The 17585-nt window shown below is 42.4% G+C and overlaps 2 protein-coding genes across 5 annotated transcripts in view; both read left to right on the forward strand.

Moving 5' to 3' along the window:
- kif15 (kinesin family member 15) overlaps nt 1-163 on the forward strand; it is a 28991-nt gene extending 28828 nt beyond the window's left edge. The window contains exon 35 of the mRNA XM_061895202.1: nt 1-163. This exon is cut by the window's left edge and continues 28 nt beyond it. Within this exon, the coding sequence (XP_061751186.1) occupies nt 1-44 (44 nt within the window). The 3' untranslated portion in view covers nt 45-163.
- A 1679-nt stretch (nt 164-1842) lies between these two features.
- The window catches only part of tdrd9 (tudor domain containing 9), a 116916-nt gene continuing 101173 nt past the window's right edge, over nt 1843-17585 (forward strand). For all 4 annotated transcript variants that reach the window (XM_061895204.1, XM_061895207.1, XM_061895205.1 and 1 more), the window contains exon 1: nt 1843-2050. In XM_061895204.1, coding sequence (XP_061751188.1) covers nt 1923-2050 — 128 coding nt within the window. In that variant the 5' untranslated portion in view covers nt 1843-1922. The remainder of the gene's footprint in view (nt 2051-17585) is intronic.

The raw sequence follows: 17585 nt of genomic DNA on the forward strand, positions 1-17585 counted from the left end.
GCCTAATGCTACAGGACAACACTGGACCTTTGCCCTTAAAATAGTTGTGAATCTGTTTGAATGCTCTTTTTTTATATGAAAGGATTTTTTTATTCACCATTTGTTAATTTTCATTTTGTTACCTCTTTGGAGATCCACAATATAATGTCCATCCATCCATTCATTCCTACTGCTTTTCCCTTTTTTGGGTCGCGGAGGGTGATGGAGCCTATTTTAGCTGCATTTGGGCCCAAGGCGGGGTACACCCTCGACAAGTCGCCACCTCATCACAGGGCCAACCCAGATAGACAACATTCACATAACGTGCCTTTATATATATACAGTGGGGAAAAAAAAGTATTTAGTCAGCCACCGATTGTGCAAATTCTCCCTTTTAAAATGTTAACAGGTCTGTAATTTTCACCTTAGGTACACTTCAACTGTGAAAGACAGAATGTGAAAAAAAATCCAGGAATTGAAATTGTAGGAATTTTAAATAATTTATTTGTAAATTATGGTGCAAAATAAGTATTTGGTCAACCATTCAAAGCTCTCACTGATGGAAGGAGGTTTTGGCTCAAAATCTCACGATAAATGGCCCCATTCATTCTTTCCTTAACACGGATCAATCGTCCTGTCCCCTTAGCAGAAAAACAGCCCCAAAGCAGGATGTTTCCACCCCCAGGCTTCACAGTAGGTATGGTGTTCATGGGATGTAACTCAGTATTCTTCTTCATCCAAACACGACAAGTTGAGTTTATACCAAAAAGTTGTATTTTGGTTTCATCTGACTACATGACATTCTCCCAATGTATAATCCATGTATCCCTTTTGGTGTAAACTCAACTCGTCGTGCTTGGAGGAAGAAGAATACTGAGTCACATCCCAAGAACACCACACCTACTGTAAAGTATGGGGGTGAAAACATCATGCTTTGGGGCTGCTTTTCTGCTAAGGGGACAGGACGATTGATCCGTGTTAAGGTAAGAATGAATGGGGCCATGTATCGTGAGATTTTGAGCCAAAACCTCCTTCCATCAGTAAGAGCTTTGAATGGTTGACCAAATATTTATTTTCCACCATAATTTACAAATAAATTCTTTAAAATTCCTACAATGTGAATTCCTGGATTTTTTTTCACATTCTGTCTCTCAAAGTTGAAGTGTACTTATGATGAAAATTACAGACCTCTGTCATCATTTTAAGTGGGAGAACTTGCACAATCGGTGGCTGACTAAATACTTTTTTGCCCCACTGTATGTGTGTGTATATATATATATATATATATATATATATATATATATATGTGTATATGTATATATGTGTATATGTGTATGTATATATGTGTATATGTGTATGTGTATATATATGTGTATATATATATGTATATATATGTGTATATATATATGTATATATATATATATATGTATGTATATATATATATGTGTATATATATATGTATGTATATATATGTATGTGTGTATGTATGTATATATATATATGTATGTATGTGTGTATATATACATATTTATCTATATATATATATATATATATATATAATAGGAAATAGGCATTTTGAATTAACACTTTAGAAATAAAACAAAATGGGTGGACTTACTTTTTTGTATAAATGATAAAGATGGTTGATGCAATAAATGGTAAGCCAAATTGCTATTAATTGTCATTTGTTTTATCAAAACATAAAAGATGATACAATTGACACACAAAAATCTAACTTAAAACATTAGGTACATTAGTACAAGACAATTATTTTAGCAAAAAAAAAAGTTTTATTTTTCTAGGTCTCAGGAGGATGTTGCTTTGATTAGAAGTCACCATTATTCCTCATATTGGCAGCTGAGATCTGGTTCCGCCCCCTAGCGGCATACATATACCATACAAGACTGGAGTGACCCGGTCAGACACACCTAACAGGTGCAAACATGAAGAAGATATTCACGGCCGAGCACATTTCTGACTGGTTCACCTCTGGGGCCACGTTTGCCAACATTAAACTCACAGAGGAGGTGGTCAAAAAGAGTTCACCCGAGCCTTCTTCTAAAGACACGAGGTAAGACCATTTTTAATCATCAAAAGTTCAGCTAATTTGCTAGCATCCTTCATACGCACACATGAGCTAGCTTAGCAGTAAATGGCGTCATCACTTAATTGACGGAACACAATTAAATATACAGTACACAGAAGCGGCACAACATAATTTAATGTAGCTGTTGATGAAAATTAGGACGAAAAAATAAGAAAGTTTGTTCTTGGATTAGTATAAATATGTAGAAATTAAGATTGTACTCACGGCCAAACACATTTCTGTTTTATCTCCGGTGCCACGTTTCCCATAATTAAATTCATAAAGAAATGGCGTCATTACTTAATTGGCGGAACACAAAATTAAATATACTGTATATATTAACGGAATTGATGAAAAAATTATGGTGCGTTACATTTGTCCTGGGAAGTCGGAATTTCAACTGGAACTCCGCTCGAAGTTGGATTTCCCACTCATAAACTCGGAGCATTCTGACCACCCTAAGTTCCTTTCAAAGAAGGCGGCTTTGGGTGATATCCGCTTCTATTAGCACTATTGCCACTGTTGATTAGTTTTTGTTGCAGTAAATCAGTTTACAATGTATTGTTATATATTGTTATTTATATTCAGACAAGGCAAACGCAAATTGGCGTTCTTGAATGTGGCCGTCTTGATTCCGTAACTGGAACCCTCTCAACTTGCAGTGAAGTAGTTCCTTACTTCCTACTTCACAAGTAAATGGAATGCAGCATAGTAATGCACTTCAATGTTTGTCAATCAATTAATGTTTATTTATACAGCCCTGAATCATAAGTGTCTCAAAGGGCTGCACAAGCCACAACGACATCCGCGGTTCAGTGCCCACATGAGGGCAAGGAAAAACTCACAACCCAGTGGGAAGTCAATGTGAATGACTTATGAGAAATGTGGGTTAAACCCCCCCCCCCTTTTAGGGGAGACTGGATGCAACGGGTGTCGAGTGGGTCTGACATAATATTTGTGAAAGTCCAGTCCATAGTGGCTCTAACATAATAGTGAGAGTCCAGTCCATAGTGGCTCTAACATAATAGTGAGAGTCCAGTCCCCAGTGGATCCAACATAATAGCGAGAGCCCAGTCCATAGTTGGTCCAGCTGTAGAACATCCCAAGCGGAGACGGGTCAGCTGCGCAGAAATGTCCCCAACCGTTGCACAGGCGAGCGGTCTACCCCAGGTCCCGACTCTGGACAGCCAGCACTTCATTCATGGCCACCGGACCTGTGTCTCCCCGCCCCTCCCCTTCCCGAAGGGCGAGGGGGGGCAGAGGAAAAAAGAAAAGAAACTGCAGATCAACTAGTCTAAAAAGGGGGTCTATTTAAAGGCCAGAGTATACAAATGAGTTTTAAGATGGGACTTAAATGCTTCTACTGAGGTAGCATTTCTAACTGTTACCGCGAGGGCATTCCATAGTACTGGAGCCCGAATAGAAAACGCTCTATAGCCCGCAGACTTATTTTGGGCTCTGGGAATCACTAATAAACCGGAGTTCTTTGAACGCAGATATCTTGCCGGGACTTATGGTACAATACAATTGGCAAGATAGGCTGGAGCTAGAAGGTGTAGTATTTTATACGTAAGTAGTAAAACCTTAAAGTCACATCTTAAGTGCACAGGAAATTAGTGCAGGTGAGCCAGTATAGGCGTAATATGATCAAACTTTCTTGTTCTTGTCAAAAGTCTAGCAGCCGCATTTTGTACCAACTGTAATCTTTTAATGCTAGACATTGGGAGACCCAAAAATAATACGTTACACTAATCGAGACGAGACGTCACAAACGCCTGAATGATGATCTCACGTGGACAACATGGAATGAATTTTAGCGATATTACGGAGATGAAAGAAGGCTGTTTAAGTAACACTCTTAATGTGTGACGAAAAAAGAGTTGGGTCGAAGATAATACCCAGATTTTTTACAGAGTCGCCTTATGTAATTGTTTGCTTGTCAAATGTTAAAATGAGATTATTAAATAGATGTTGGTGTCTAGCAGGACCGATAATCAGCATTTCTGTTTTCTTGGCGTTGAGTTGCAAAAAGGTAGCGGACATCCATTGGTTAATTTCATTAAGACACGCCTCCAGCTGACTACAATCTGGCATGTTGGTCAGCTTTAGGGGCATGTGGAGTTGGGTGTCATCAGCATAACAGTGAAAGCTAACACTGTATTTGCGTGTGATGTCGCCTAGCGGCAGCATGTAGTTGCTAAAGAGTGCAGGGCCAAGAACCAAACCCTGGGGAACTCCATGTTACCTTAATAGCCTGATGTCACATTGTTATGGGAGACACACTGCAACCTGTCAGTAAGTTAAAAGTTAAACCAACACAAGGCTAAGTCTGACATACCAATACGTGTTTTGATACACTGTAATAAGATATTATGATCGACGGTATTGAAAGCGGCACTAAGATCAAGAATCAGCAACAAAGATGAAGCATCAGAATCAATCGTTAGCGATAGATCGTTAGTTATTTTTGCGAGGGCTGTCTCCGTAGAGTGATTGGCCCCGAAACCGGATTGAAAGGGTTCACAGAGATTGTTGGACGCTCAGTGTTCATTTAGCTGCTGCACAACAATTTTTTTGAAATAAAAGGAAGGTGAGACACCGGTCGGTAGTTTACCATGAGGTCAGGATGGAGGTTTGGTCTTTTGAGCAGAGGATGAATAACCGCTTTTTTGAATGCTAGGGGAACAGTGCCAGAGGAAAGTGATAAGTTAATAATATTTGGCACTGATGGATCTAATAATACAAAAAGCTCCTTTGATAACTTTCCCAGAAATTGGGTCAAGCAAACATGTTTTATCCCATTTACACTTTGTAACATATCCTCTGTTATTTCATCAAAAAGAGAGAGACTATTTTAGAGAGCAGTAACCGTTGTATGTACAGTCGTATCTGTGTTAATATAATCCAGTTGTAGCTGGGATGCGTTGTCTTTAATCTCCTTTCCAATATCGATATATTGCCCAGCCCTACCTGAAATCAAAGACCTCATGAAGGAGGACGAACATGCAAATGATGTGCTCTTAAAACTGGAAAAGTCATTTCAGTTATATGAAAATTGTAAATTAGCCCGTAAATCAGTATATTAATAGCCCAAAAACTCAGAGTGAATAGTTTGAACAATTAAAAAAAAAAAAAAGCAGTTCAGGTTTCATTGAAGATGTGAAGTAATGGCTTTTGGAAGCTGGAAGGTCTGTTCCACAAAACATTTTTCAACTGCAGATTTGCCAACTGCTGCAAATGTTTCTCCCATTTTTTTTGAGGCGGCACCTGTTGAAGTGAAAAACATTTTCCACACACTTACCTCTACCCAGTCAAACTTGGCAACATCAGACATTCAGAACGCCATACAACCAGGGGACAGCGTATCAAATCTTTGAAGCAAAAGAAGAAAACACAGCTCATGAGCATCAAGCACTTCATCTGCTCGTTTAATGACAGAGGCTGACGTGGATGCTCTTGTTGTGCGACAAAGACTGCTAAAGGATAAACATGCCTTGGAATAACAGGAGGAAATACTAAGAAAGAGAAAGGAGCACCTGGAGCTGGAAGCAAATCAAGCTGCTACTTTGGCAAAAGTGGAAATACTAGAAGCCTATTAGGGGTCCAATATTAGGAATTTTTCAAAAAAATCTGATGGTATGGAGTCAAGTTTTGAGCAATGGAAAACAGTGAGGGTTCAAACTAATTATTTGGTACCACTGTTGTGGGTGATGCATACCCAGGTGACATCTACAGTGCACATGCAATCTGCTGCATTGCCTGGTTCGTCTGCTGCATCTCATCCTTCATATCCATCTGCATTGCCTGCTCCCTCTGTTGTATTCCCTGTATCATATCTTCATTGCCTACTTCAGTGAAAAGAGCAACATATCTGCAGTCATGGAAAGACAAATTGAAATCACTGCATTATCATTGCAGCTGCAGTCTCTCTCTTCCATGCCCGAAAAAGAGATTCAGGTTTTTGATGGTGACCCACTTCAATACCAAATATTCATTAAATCCTTTGAATACAGTGTTAAAGGTAGGAACCCAAGCCACAAATATTGTCTCTTCTATCTTGAACAATTTACAAGAGGACAGCCAAGGTAACTTGTGAGAAGCTGTTTATATGCGGCCTCGGACTGAGAATTCAGGAAGGCCGAATCTAAGCTTCAGGGACATCTTGGCAATGAGCATAAAATTGCGACAGCTTGGTCGTCGAAAGGTGATGACACAAAGGCTCTGCAAGCATATAGATTTTTTCTAAGAGGTTGTTGTAATACAATTCAAGACATCAACTATATGCATGAGCTCTACATGCCCTGCAGCATGCTCATGCCCTACCATCTGAAAATGAATGGAGAATTATGGCCAGCAATTTCTTACCTTTTAAAAACATGGTAATTTCCTGAAAAAGCAGGGGAAAATTCTAACTGATCCAATATTTGGACCAAATGAGCAAAAGTGTGAGAAAATTAAAGTCGCAGCTTTCTCAAAAATTAAAAGGCAACATTCTTACCACCACTGTGACAGATGCAGAAAAGAATGATAAAGGAACCAAAGAAAAGGAGAGTTTGTCTGCTGCTGTGGAAAACTGATTGTTCTGTGGAGGTGGACATGCTTTGAAGATGTGTTCACAGTTGGAAAGGATGTGACACACACAATTGACACATCAGCAAAGCTTGTAAAAAGCGACTCACCTGCAACGTGCGGTTTAAAGCCTCCTAGTATGCTGCATATCTACCAAAGAAGTAGTGAAAAAGGACAAGCACATGTCAAAAAGGTGAATAAACATAATGCTGTAGCCTCTGTCCAAACAAGTGGTATGACTGGGGCCGGCGAGGATAATTGCAAACTCTTAATACTGCTAGTATACAAACCCTGTTTCCATATGAGTTCGGGAAATTGTGTTAGATGTAAATATAAACAGAATACAATGATTTGCAAATCATTTTCAACCCATATTCAGTTGAACATGCTACAAAGACAACATATTTGATGTTCAAATTGAAACATTTTTTTTTTGCAAATAATCATTAACTTTAGAATTTGATGCCTGCAACATGTGACAAAAAAGCTGGGAAAGCTGGCAATAAATACTGATAAAGTTGAGGAATGCTCATCAAACACTTATTTGGAACATCCAACAGGTGTGCAGGCTAATTGGGAACAGGTGGGTGCCATGATTGGGTATAAAAACAGCTTCCCAAAAAATGCTCTGTCTTTTACAAGAAAGGATGGGGCGAGGTACACCCCTCTGTCAACAACTGCGTGAGCAAATAGTCAAACAGTTTAAGAATAACGTTTCTCAAAGTGCAATTGCAAGAAATTTAGGGATTTCAACATCTACGGTCCTTAATATCATCAAAAGGTTCAGAGAATCTTGAAAAATCACTCCATATAAGCGGCATGGCCGAAAACCAACATTGAATGACCATGACCTTCGATCCCTCAGTTGGCACTGTATCAAAAACCGACATCAATCTCTAAAGGATATCACCACATAGGCTCAGAAAAACTTCAGAAAACCACTGTCAGTAACTACAATTTGTCGCTACATCTGTAAGTACAAGTTAAAACTGTACCATGTGAAAGGCATTTATCAACAACATCCAGAAGCGCCGCCGGCTTCTCTGGGCCCGAGATCATCTAAGATGGACTGATCCCAAATGTTTGAGTGTTGTTAAAAGAAAAGGTGATGTAACACATTGGTGAACATGCCCTCTCCCAACTACTTTGGCACGTGTTGCAGCCATGAAATTTTAAGTTAATTATAATTTGCAAAAAAAAAAATAAAGTTTATGAGTTTGAACATTAAATATTTTGACTTTGTAGTGCATTCAATTGAATATGGGTTGAAAAGGATTTGCAAATCCTTGTATTACGTTTATATTTACATCTAACACAATTTCCCAACTCATATGGAAACGGGGTTTTTTAAGTGAAGGCCAGGAAAGGAAATTTGACAGTGCATACCTAATACATTTCTTGACCTGGACAGCACTGAATCATTCTGCACAGTGAGGCTGATGAATAAGATCAATCTACAAGGAAGGTCAAACATTCTGCTGTGAACAATGGATCAAAGGAAGGTAGTTGAAACAAGTATTGTTTTAGGCCTAGAGGTTGCTAGACTTCCATCCCTTTTCTACCGCTTGTCCCTTTTTGACAGCAGCAAATTTTGTGCTCTCCAGGCATATACTCACAGAAGACTATGCTAGTACACAAATGAAACATCCCACATCAAAATAACAACTGTTGACCTGATTTGATAGATGCATTTTCCAGTAATTGATTCTAAAATTGAGTTGCTGATTGGTTCAGATGTACCGAAGGCTCTGGAACCGCTAAATGTAATCCTGAGTTTAGGAGACGGACCTTGCGCTGGTTGGACAGTAAATAGACCACGAGGAGGCAAAATTGATGAGGCTCAGAAACAGTCAGTCAAAAGTGTAAACCGGACATCTGTTGTGAAACTGTATAAGCTGTGGGAACAGCATTTCAAGATCGACTTTCCTGACTACTCGTGACAACCCAGAACCTTCTAAAGATGACCAACGGTTCCTGGATTTTGTCTCCAAATCAGCCAATTTCACAATGGTCGTTATTGCATTGGACAACCTTTTAAAGGAAATGGTAACATTCATACATGAAACAGAGAGCAAAAGCAGTGAATAATCGGGGTTTGGATCATGAGAACCTGCCTGTGGAGAGAGTGTTAGGTGTACAGTGGCGTTTGCAATTGGATGTCTTCAAGTTCAAAATCATCTTGAAGGACAGACATCTCACAAGGAGGATTCTCTTTACTGTCAGTTCTGTGTATGTTGGCACCAGTTGTCCTGACTGCATAAAAGATCCTTCAAGATCCGTATAGGAAAAATATTGGTTGGAATTATTCATTATCAGACAACATCCTAAAAAAAGTTATGTGTTGCATTTAGGATCTTCATGCTCTGGAAGACTTCATTGTTGACAGATGTTTCAAACCTCAATTTTGGCACAGTGATATCTGCCCAACAGCATTTTTTCTTGAATGCCGTTGAAGATTTTTATGAAACTGTTAGTTACATACTATTGTACTGTATGTATTACTCTGAAATACATCAACAATAACACCACACGATTCTGAACATTTGTTGCCAACAGAAATTGCACTAAAATGGAAATATGTTAACACAGTTGGCCCTGCGATGAGGTGGTGACTTGTCCAGGGTGTACCCCGCCTTCCACCCGATTGTAGCTGAGATAGGAACCAGTGCCCCCCGCTACCCCAAAGGGAATAAGCTGTAGAAAAAGGATGGATGGGGTTAACACAGTTGACAATCCTGCAGACATGGCATCTAAGGGCTTGAAAGTCAAATCCTTCCTGAAAGAAATGTTGGTGTTTTGACATCCGTATCTTTCTCAACCTCAGGAGGAAAATTCCTGATGTACTCAAAGAAGTCTCACCATTTGACTCTGAAATCAAGAACATAACTGTAAATGTTGCTCAGATGTCCTCTTAAGAAGTGGATCCAGTTACCCGCCTAATCTATTACTTCTCCTGTACTCGTTTGAAAGTGGCTCTGGCTTGGATTCTCAGACTTAAAGAACTACTTTTCTATCGTAGCAAAAAGAAGAAAGAAAAACACTACTAGACTCCAAGATGGCGGCGCCCGGACGGGCTGCGTCCTCGAGGGGGTCTTGCTAAAGATGGAACATTTGGCAGAAATACCGGACAATTCCACAGACTTTATGGGTGGCTCACATCGTGGTCACTCCGTGATCACGTACGACCGCCAGACACTTCTGGATGTGGACATATCGGGCCGTTTTGGACAGATAGACGCGTGCGTGCTAAACATGCTAACTAGCATGGGAATACGTCGGCGGCTACATCCAGCGGCCTGTGAAGCAGGGGAGTCTAGTAGCAGCGGGGGCCGTCTACGGAGCAGACGCCAGCGGTGTGATCGGAAACGCGGATGTCGAGCGGGGCTAAAAACAAAGCAGAAGGCTAATCCCCACAGAACACCACTCCCCTCCATCCTGCAGCCGGATTTAAATGGAAAATGCGAGACTACTGGTCTGGGTAAGGAGTCAGTTAAATTAGAACACGTTTTTTCTACTTTGAGTGTTTCAGAGTTGGACATGTGTTTTACTGAGGTGGCAAACTATGATGCGTGCAGTTTATCAAAGCAACAAACAAACAACCCCGTTACTGAGGTGGCTAACCATGATGCGTGCAGTTTATCAAAGCAACAATCAAACAATCGGAAAATTCCTGTCGTATCAATTCCTAGATATGGTCGTAACTATACTAAATGCACTGGGCATAATAAACACAACATTATTAATATTGCTACTACGGATAATTTGATCAAAAACTCCCTAAAACAGCCCACTACCTATAATATAGGTTTTTTAAACATAAGATCATTGTCTCCCAAAACGTTATTAGTTAATGATATTATCAGAGACAACAATCTTAACGTCATCGGTCTCAGCGAAACCTGGCTTAAACCAAACAAATTTTTTGTGCTATATGAGGCATGTCCTCCTAACTTTACACATGCGCATATTGCCCGTCCGCTTAAAAGGGGTGGGGGGGTCGCACTAATATACAACGAAAACTTTAACCTTAGTCCTAACATAAATAATAAATATAAATCGTTTGAGGTGCTTACTATGAAGTCTGTCACACCGCTGCCTCTACACCTGGCTGTTATCTACCGCCCCCCAGGGCCCTATTCGGACTTTATCAATGAATTCTCAGAGTTCGTTGCTGATCTAGTGACACACACCGATAATATAATCATAATGGGGGACTTTAATATCCATATGAATACCCCATCGGACCCACCGTGCGTAGCGCTCCAGACTGTAATTGATAGCTGTGGTCTCACACAAATAATAAATGAACCCACGCATCGCAACGGTAATACGATAGACCTAGTGCTTGTCAGGGGTATCACCGTCTCCAAAGTTACGATACTCCCGTATACTAAAGTATTGTCCGATCATTACCTTATAAAATTCGAGGTTCAGACGCATGTTCGTCAAACTAATAATAATAATAACTGCTATAGCAGCCGCAACATTAATACGGCCACAACGACCACTCTTGCTGACCTACTGCCCTCGGTAATGGCACCATTCCCAAAGTATGTGGGCTCTATTGATAACCTCACTAACAACTTTAACGACACCCTGCGCGAAACCATTGATAACATAGCACCGCTAAAGTTAAAAAAGGCTCCAAAAAAGCGCACCCCGTGGTTTACAGAAGAAACTAGAGCTCAGAAATTATTATGTAGAAAGCTGGAACGCAAATGGCGCACGACTAAACTTGAGGTGCACCATCAAGCATGGAGTGATGGTTTAATAACTTATAAACGCATGCTTACCTTAGCTAAAGCTAAATATTACTCAAATCTCATCCACCGTAATAAAAACGATCCTAAATTTTTGTTTAGTACGGTAGCATCGCTAACCCAACAAGGGACCCCTTCCAGTAGCTCAACCCACTCAGCTGATGACTTTATGCAATTCTTTAGCAAGAAAATTGAAGTCATTAGAAAGGAGATTAAAGACAATGCGTCCCAGCTACAACGGGGTTCTATTAACACTGATACGATGGTATATACGGCGGATACTGCCCTCCAAAATAGTTTCTCTCGTTTTGAGGAAATAACATTAGAGGAATTGTTACGTGTAAATGGAATAAAACAGACAACATGCTTACTTGACCCTCTTCCTGGGAAACTGATCAAGGAGCTCTTTGTATTATTAGGTCCATCAGTGCTAAATATTATAAACGTATCACTCTCCTCGGGCACTGTTCCCCTAGCATTCAAAAAAGCAGTTATTCATCCTCTTCTTAAAAGACCTAACCTCGATCCTGACCTCATGGTAAACTACCGACCGGTGTCTCACCTTCCCTTTATTTCAAAAATCCTCGAAAAAATTGTTGCGTAGCAGTTAAATGAACACTTAGCGTCTAAAAATCAATTTGAAACCTTTCAATCCGGTTTCAGGGCAAATCACTCCACGGAGACAGCCCTCGCAAAAATGACTAATGATCTATTGCTAACGATGGATTCTGATGCGTCATCTATGTTGCTACTCCTCGATCTTAGCGCTGCTTTCGATACCGTCGATCATAATATTTTATTAGAACGTATCAAAACACGAATTGGTGTGTCAGACTTAGCCCTGTCTTGGTTTAACTCTTATCTTACTGATAGGATGCAGTGTGTCTCCCATAACAATGTGACCTCGGACTACGTTAAGGTAACGTGTGGAGTTCCCCAGGGTTCGGTCCTTGGCCCTGCACTCTTCAGCATCTACATGCTGCCGCTAGGTGACATCATACGCAAATACGGTGTTAGCTTTCACTGTTATGCTGATGACACCCAACTCTACATGCCCCTAAAGCTGACCAACACGCCGGATTGTAGTCAGCTGGAGGCGTGTCTTAATGAAATTAAACAATGGATGTCCGCTAACTTTTTGCAACTCAACGCCAAAAAAACGGAAATGCTGATTATCGGTCCTGCTAGACACCGAACTCTATTTAATAATACAACTCTAACATTTGACAACCAAACAATTAAACAAGGCGACACGGTAAAGAATCTGGGTATTATCTTCGACCCAACTCTCTCCTTTGAGGCACACATTAAAAGCGTTACTAAAACGGCCTTCTTTCATCTCCGTAATATCGCTAAAATTCGCTCCATTCTGTCCACTAAAGACGCTGAAATCATTATCCATGCGTTTGTTACGTCTCGCCTCGACTACTGTAACGTATTATTTTCGGGTCTCCCCATGTCTAGCATTAAAAGATTACAGTTGGTACAAAATGCGGCTGCTAGACTTTTGACAAGAACAAGAAAGTTTGATCACTTTACGCCTGTCCTGGCTCACCTGCACTGGCTTCCTGTGCACTTAAGATATGACTTTAAGGTTTTACTACTTACGTATAAAATACTATACGGTCTAGCTCCATCCTATCTTGCCGATTGTATTGTACCATATGTCCCGGCAAGAAATCTGCGTTCAAAGGACTCCGGCTTATTAGTGATTCCCAAAGCCCAAAAAAAGTCTGCGGGCTATAGAGCGTTTTCATTTCGGGCTCCAGTACTCTGGAATGCCCTCCCGGTAACAGTTCGAGATGCCACCTCAGTAGAAGCATTTAAGTCTCACCTTAAAACTCATTTGTATACTCTAGCCTTTAAATAGGTTCCCTTTTTAGACCAGTTGATCTGCCGTTTCTTTTCTTTTTCTTCTATGTCCCACTCTCCCTTGTGGAGGGGGTCCGGTCCGATCCGGTGGCCATGTACTGCTTGCCTGTGTATCGGCTGGGGACATCTCTGCGCTGCTGATCCGCCTCCGCTTGGGATGTTTTCCTGCTGGCTCCGCTGTGAACGGGACTCTCGCTGCTGTGTTGGATCCGCTTTGGACTGGACTCTCGCGACTGTGTTGGATCCATTGTGGATTGAACTTCCACAGTATCATGTTAGACCCGCTCGACATCCATTGCTTTCCTCCTCTCTAAGGTTCTCATAGTCATTATTGTCACTGACGTCCCACTGGGTCATTATTGTCACTGATGTCCCACTGGGTGTGAGTTTTCCTTGCCCTTATGTGGGCCTACCGAGGATGTCGTGGTGGTTTGTGCAGCCCTTTGAGACACTAGTGATTTAGGGCTATATAAGTAAACATTGATTGATTGATTGATTGACAAATGATCTGACACAAAAGGAAACTATCGTAGACAGTGGTTGCACAGTTGAAGAACTGGATTAAATGAGATTGAGATAATCTGCCACAGGAAGATATTTGTAGATGAGATTCTAAGTCTGAGAAAGTGATCCTCAATAGTCGACCCACCACTAAGACTTCGATAGGCCCAGATGACCTGTAAGCACTTACCCTGAATCACCTTCTGCTCCTTGAGACTACACCGTCTCTGTCACCAGGACAATTTCATAAGGACGGCAAATACGTTCGACGCAGGTGGAGGCAAATTCAATACGTCAGACCTATTCTGGAAAAGATGGATCAAAAATGTATCTTCCCAAGCTGCAGGAACGACAAAAATGGTCTAACATCAGATGTAACTTCACACCAGGAGACGTTGTGATTATCGTGGATGATTCAGCACCTAGACACTCCTGGCTAAATGGGAAGATTGTGAAGACCATTCTTGACAACAAAAGACGTGTAGATTAAGTTCAATTCAAGACAAAAACTGGCTTTCTGAACAGATCCATCAACAAAGTCTGCCTTTTGTAGGAGGCTGAGGATTTTTGACTAGCCCAAACTGAATGTTTATTTTCTCTGTTTTTTGTTGTACTTTGTCGCTTATCCCTTGCTCATTACACTGCAAAGACTAAATACTCTTTATAAAGACTTGTACTAGTAACTGACTCACTGAAGACTTTTTGAGAACCAACAAACATAATGAAACATCACTTACTGTACAAGGTTTGCTGTCAGTAGGATACCGACTGCTCGGATCTTCATATAGTCCCTTTTTAGATGAAGAATACCTCCTAATCCTATTGGAGAAAACGGGCTTGAAACTCAATGTCTTTTGGTGTTAACATTTTCAGGACTAAATTGTCTGTCGTAGTACCCCGCCTTCCGCCCGATTGTAGCTGAGATAGGCGCCAGCGCCCCCCGCGACCCCAAAAGGGAATAAGCGGTAGAAAATGGATGGATGGATGGAGTGAGCTTCTTGCCGCAGTACATCCAACCCAAATACCATGTTCAAACATAAGGGTGTCCATATGTGCACTTGGTACTAGGACACCCAAGGCCGCAGTTCCATGATCGAATTTGTAGTTGTCATCGGATTTGTGTTCTCATGTTTTAGATACTCTGGTGAAGAGAGGGGCGGAGCTTTCTACCGATCACCACCTGGTGGTAAGTTGGCTGCGATGGTGGGAGAGGATGCAGGACAGACCTGGCAGGCCCAAACGCATTGTGAGGGTTTGCTGGGAACGCCTAGCAGAGTCTCCTGTCAGAGAGAGTTTAAATTTGAACATGTCAAGAAGGAGGCGCTGGACATTGCGTCCGAGTGGACGATGTTCTGTACCTCTATTGTCGAGGTGGCCGATTGGATCTGTGGCCGCAAGATGGTTGGTGCCTGTCCTGGCGGTAATCCTAGAACCCCAGCGGTGACGGATGCCGTCAAGCTGAAGAAAGAGTCCTATCGGGCTCTTTTGGCTCATAGACAGGTACCAACAGGCCAAGCGGTGTGCGGCCCCAGCGGTTGCAGAGGCAAAAACTCGGACATGGGAGGAGTTCGGGGAAGCCATGGAAAACGACTTACGGACTGTTTCTTACCGATTCTGTACCACTATCCGCCGCCTCAGAAAGGGGAAGCACTGCAATGTCAATACCGTCTATTGTGAAGTGAAGTGAAGTGAAGTGAATTATATTCTCAAGTGACTCAAAGCGCTTTACATAGTGACACCCAATATCTAAGTTACATTTAAACCAGTGTGGGTGGCACTGGGAACAGGTGGGTAAAGTGTTTTGCCCAAGGACACAACGGCAGTAACTAGGATGGTACAAGCGGGAATCGAACCTGCAACCCTCAAGTTGCTGGCACGGCCACGCTACCAGCCGAGCTATTGTGGGAATGATGTTTTCCTGACCTCAACTGCGGCTCTTGTGGATCAGTGAAGGGAATACTCCAAATACCTCCTCAATCCTACCAACAAGTCGTCCTATGAGGAAGCGGTGCCTGGGGAATCTGTGGTGGGCTCTCTTATTTCTGGGACTGAGGTTGCCGTGGTAGTTAAAAAATTCTTCTCTGGCAAGGCCTAAGGGGTGGATGGGAGCTGCCCGGAGTTCCTTAAGGCTTTGGATGCTGTGGGGCTGTCTTGGTTGACAAGACTCTGCAACATCGCGTGGACATCGGGGGCGGTACCTCTGGATTGGCAGACTGGGGTGGTGGTTCCTCTTAAGAAGGGCAACCTGAGGGTGTGTTCCAACTACTGTGGGATCACACTCCTCAGCCTTCCTGGCAAGGTCTATTCAGGTGTACTGGAGAGGTGGCTACGCGGGATAGTCGAACCTTGGATTCAGGAGGAACAGTGAGGTTTTCGTCCTAATCGTGGAACTGTGGACCAACTCTATACTCTCGGCAGGGTTCTTGAGGGTGCATGGTCTACGTGTGCTTTGTGGAGTGAGAGAAGTCATTCGACCATGTCCCTCGGGAAGTCCTGTGGGGAGTGCTCAGAGAGTATGGGGTAACGGACTGTCTGATTGTGGCGGCCCGCTTCCTGTATGGTCAGGGTCAGGGCTTTGATCCGCATTGCCGGCAGTAAGTCGGACCTGTTTCAATTGAGGGTTGGACTGCGCAAAGGCTGCCCTTTTGTCACCGATTCTGTTCAGAACTTTTATGGACCGGATTTCTAGGCGCAGTCAGGGCGTTGAGGGTATTTAGTTTGGTGGCTGCAGGATTGGTGTTGTCCGGATGGCTTCATCTGGCCAAGATCTTCAGCTCTCACTGGATCGGTTAGCAGCCGAGTGTGAAGCGACTGAGATGAGAATCAGCACCTCCAGGTCTGAGTCCATGGTTCTCGCCCGTAGAAGGGTGGTGTGTCTTCTCCGGGTTGTGGAGGATATCTTGCCCCAAGTGGAGGAGTTAAAGTACCTTGGAGTCTTGTTCACGAGTGAGGGAAGAGTGGATCGTGAGATTGACAGGCGGATCGGTGCGGCGTCTTCAGTAATGCGGATGTTGTATCGATCCATTGTGGTGACCATCGTGCTGAACCGGAAGGCAGAGCTCTCAATTTACTGGTTCGATCTCCTTTTCTATTCTCACCTATGGTCATGAGCTTTGGGTTATGACTGAAAGGACAAGATCACGGGTACAAACTTCCTCCGCCGGGTGGCGGGGCTCTCTTTAAGAGATAGGGTGAGAAGCTCTGTCATTCAGGAGGAGCTCAAAGTAAAGCCGCTGCTCCTCCACATCGAAAGGAACCAGATGAAGTGGTTTTCGGCATCTGGTCAAGATCCCACCCGAACGCCTCCCTATGGAGGTGTTTCGGGCACGTCCGACTGGTAGGAGGCCACGGGGAAGACCCAGGACACGTTGGGAAGACTATCTCTCCTGGCTGACCTGGGAATGCCTCGGGATCCCCCGAGAGGAGCTGGACGAATTGGCTGGGGAGAAGGAAGTCTTGCCTTCCCTGCTTAGGCTGCTGCCCCTGCGACCCGACCTCGGATAAACGGAAGAAGGATGGATGGATGGATGGATAACTAATACTTGGTCAGTGTTTGCCATAGGAATTTTCTAAATTGGGTCCAAGGGATGTTAAGGTTGTCATAAACGTTGCTCAATTCATTTCAAAGAAAGAATGCACAAGAAAACACATTTTTATGCATTTGTAAATTTATTCAGTGATAAACATTCATTCACTTCTTTCCTTCTTGGATCTAAACCTTACCACTGGCGGTAGTTTTTTCTATAATTTTATTCAGGGACAAGCGGTACAAAATGGATGGATGGAAGTTGGTGTATTTATTTCAGTATAAAACTGTC

The sequence above is a fragment of the Nerophis ophidion genome, linkage group LG03 (assembly GCF_033978795.1).
Source record: "Nerophis ophidion isolate RoL-2023_Sa linkage group LG03, RoL_Noph_v1.0, whole genome shotgun sequence".
NCBI classification, from domain to species: Eukaryota; Metazoa; Chordata; class Actinopteri; order Syngnathiformes; family Syngnathidae; genus Nerophis; species Nerophis ophidion.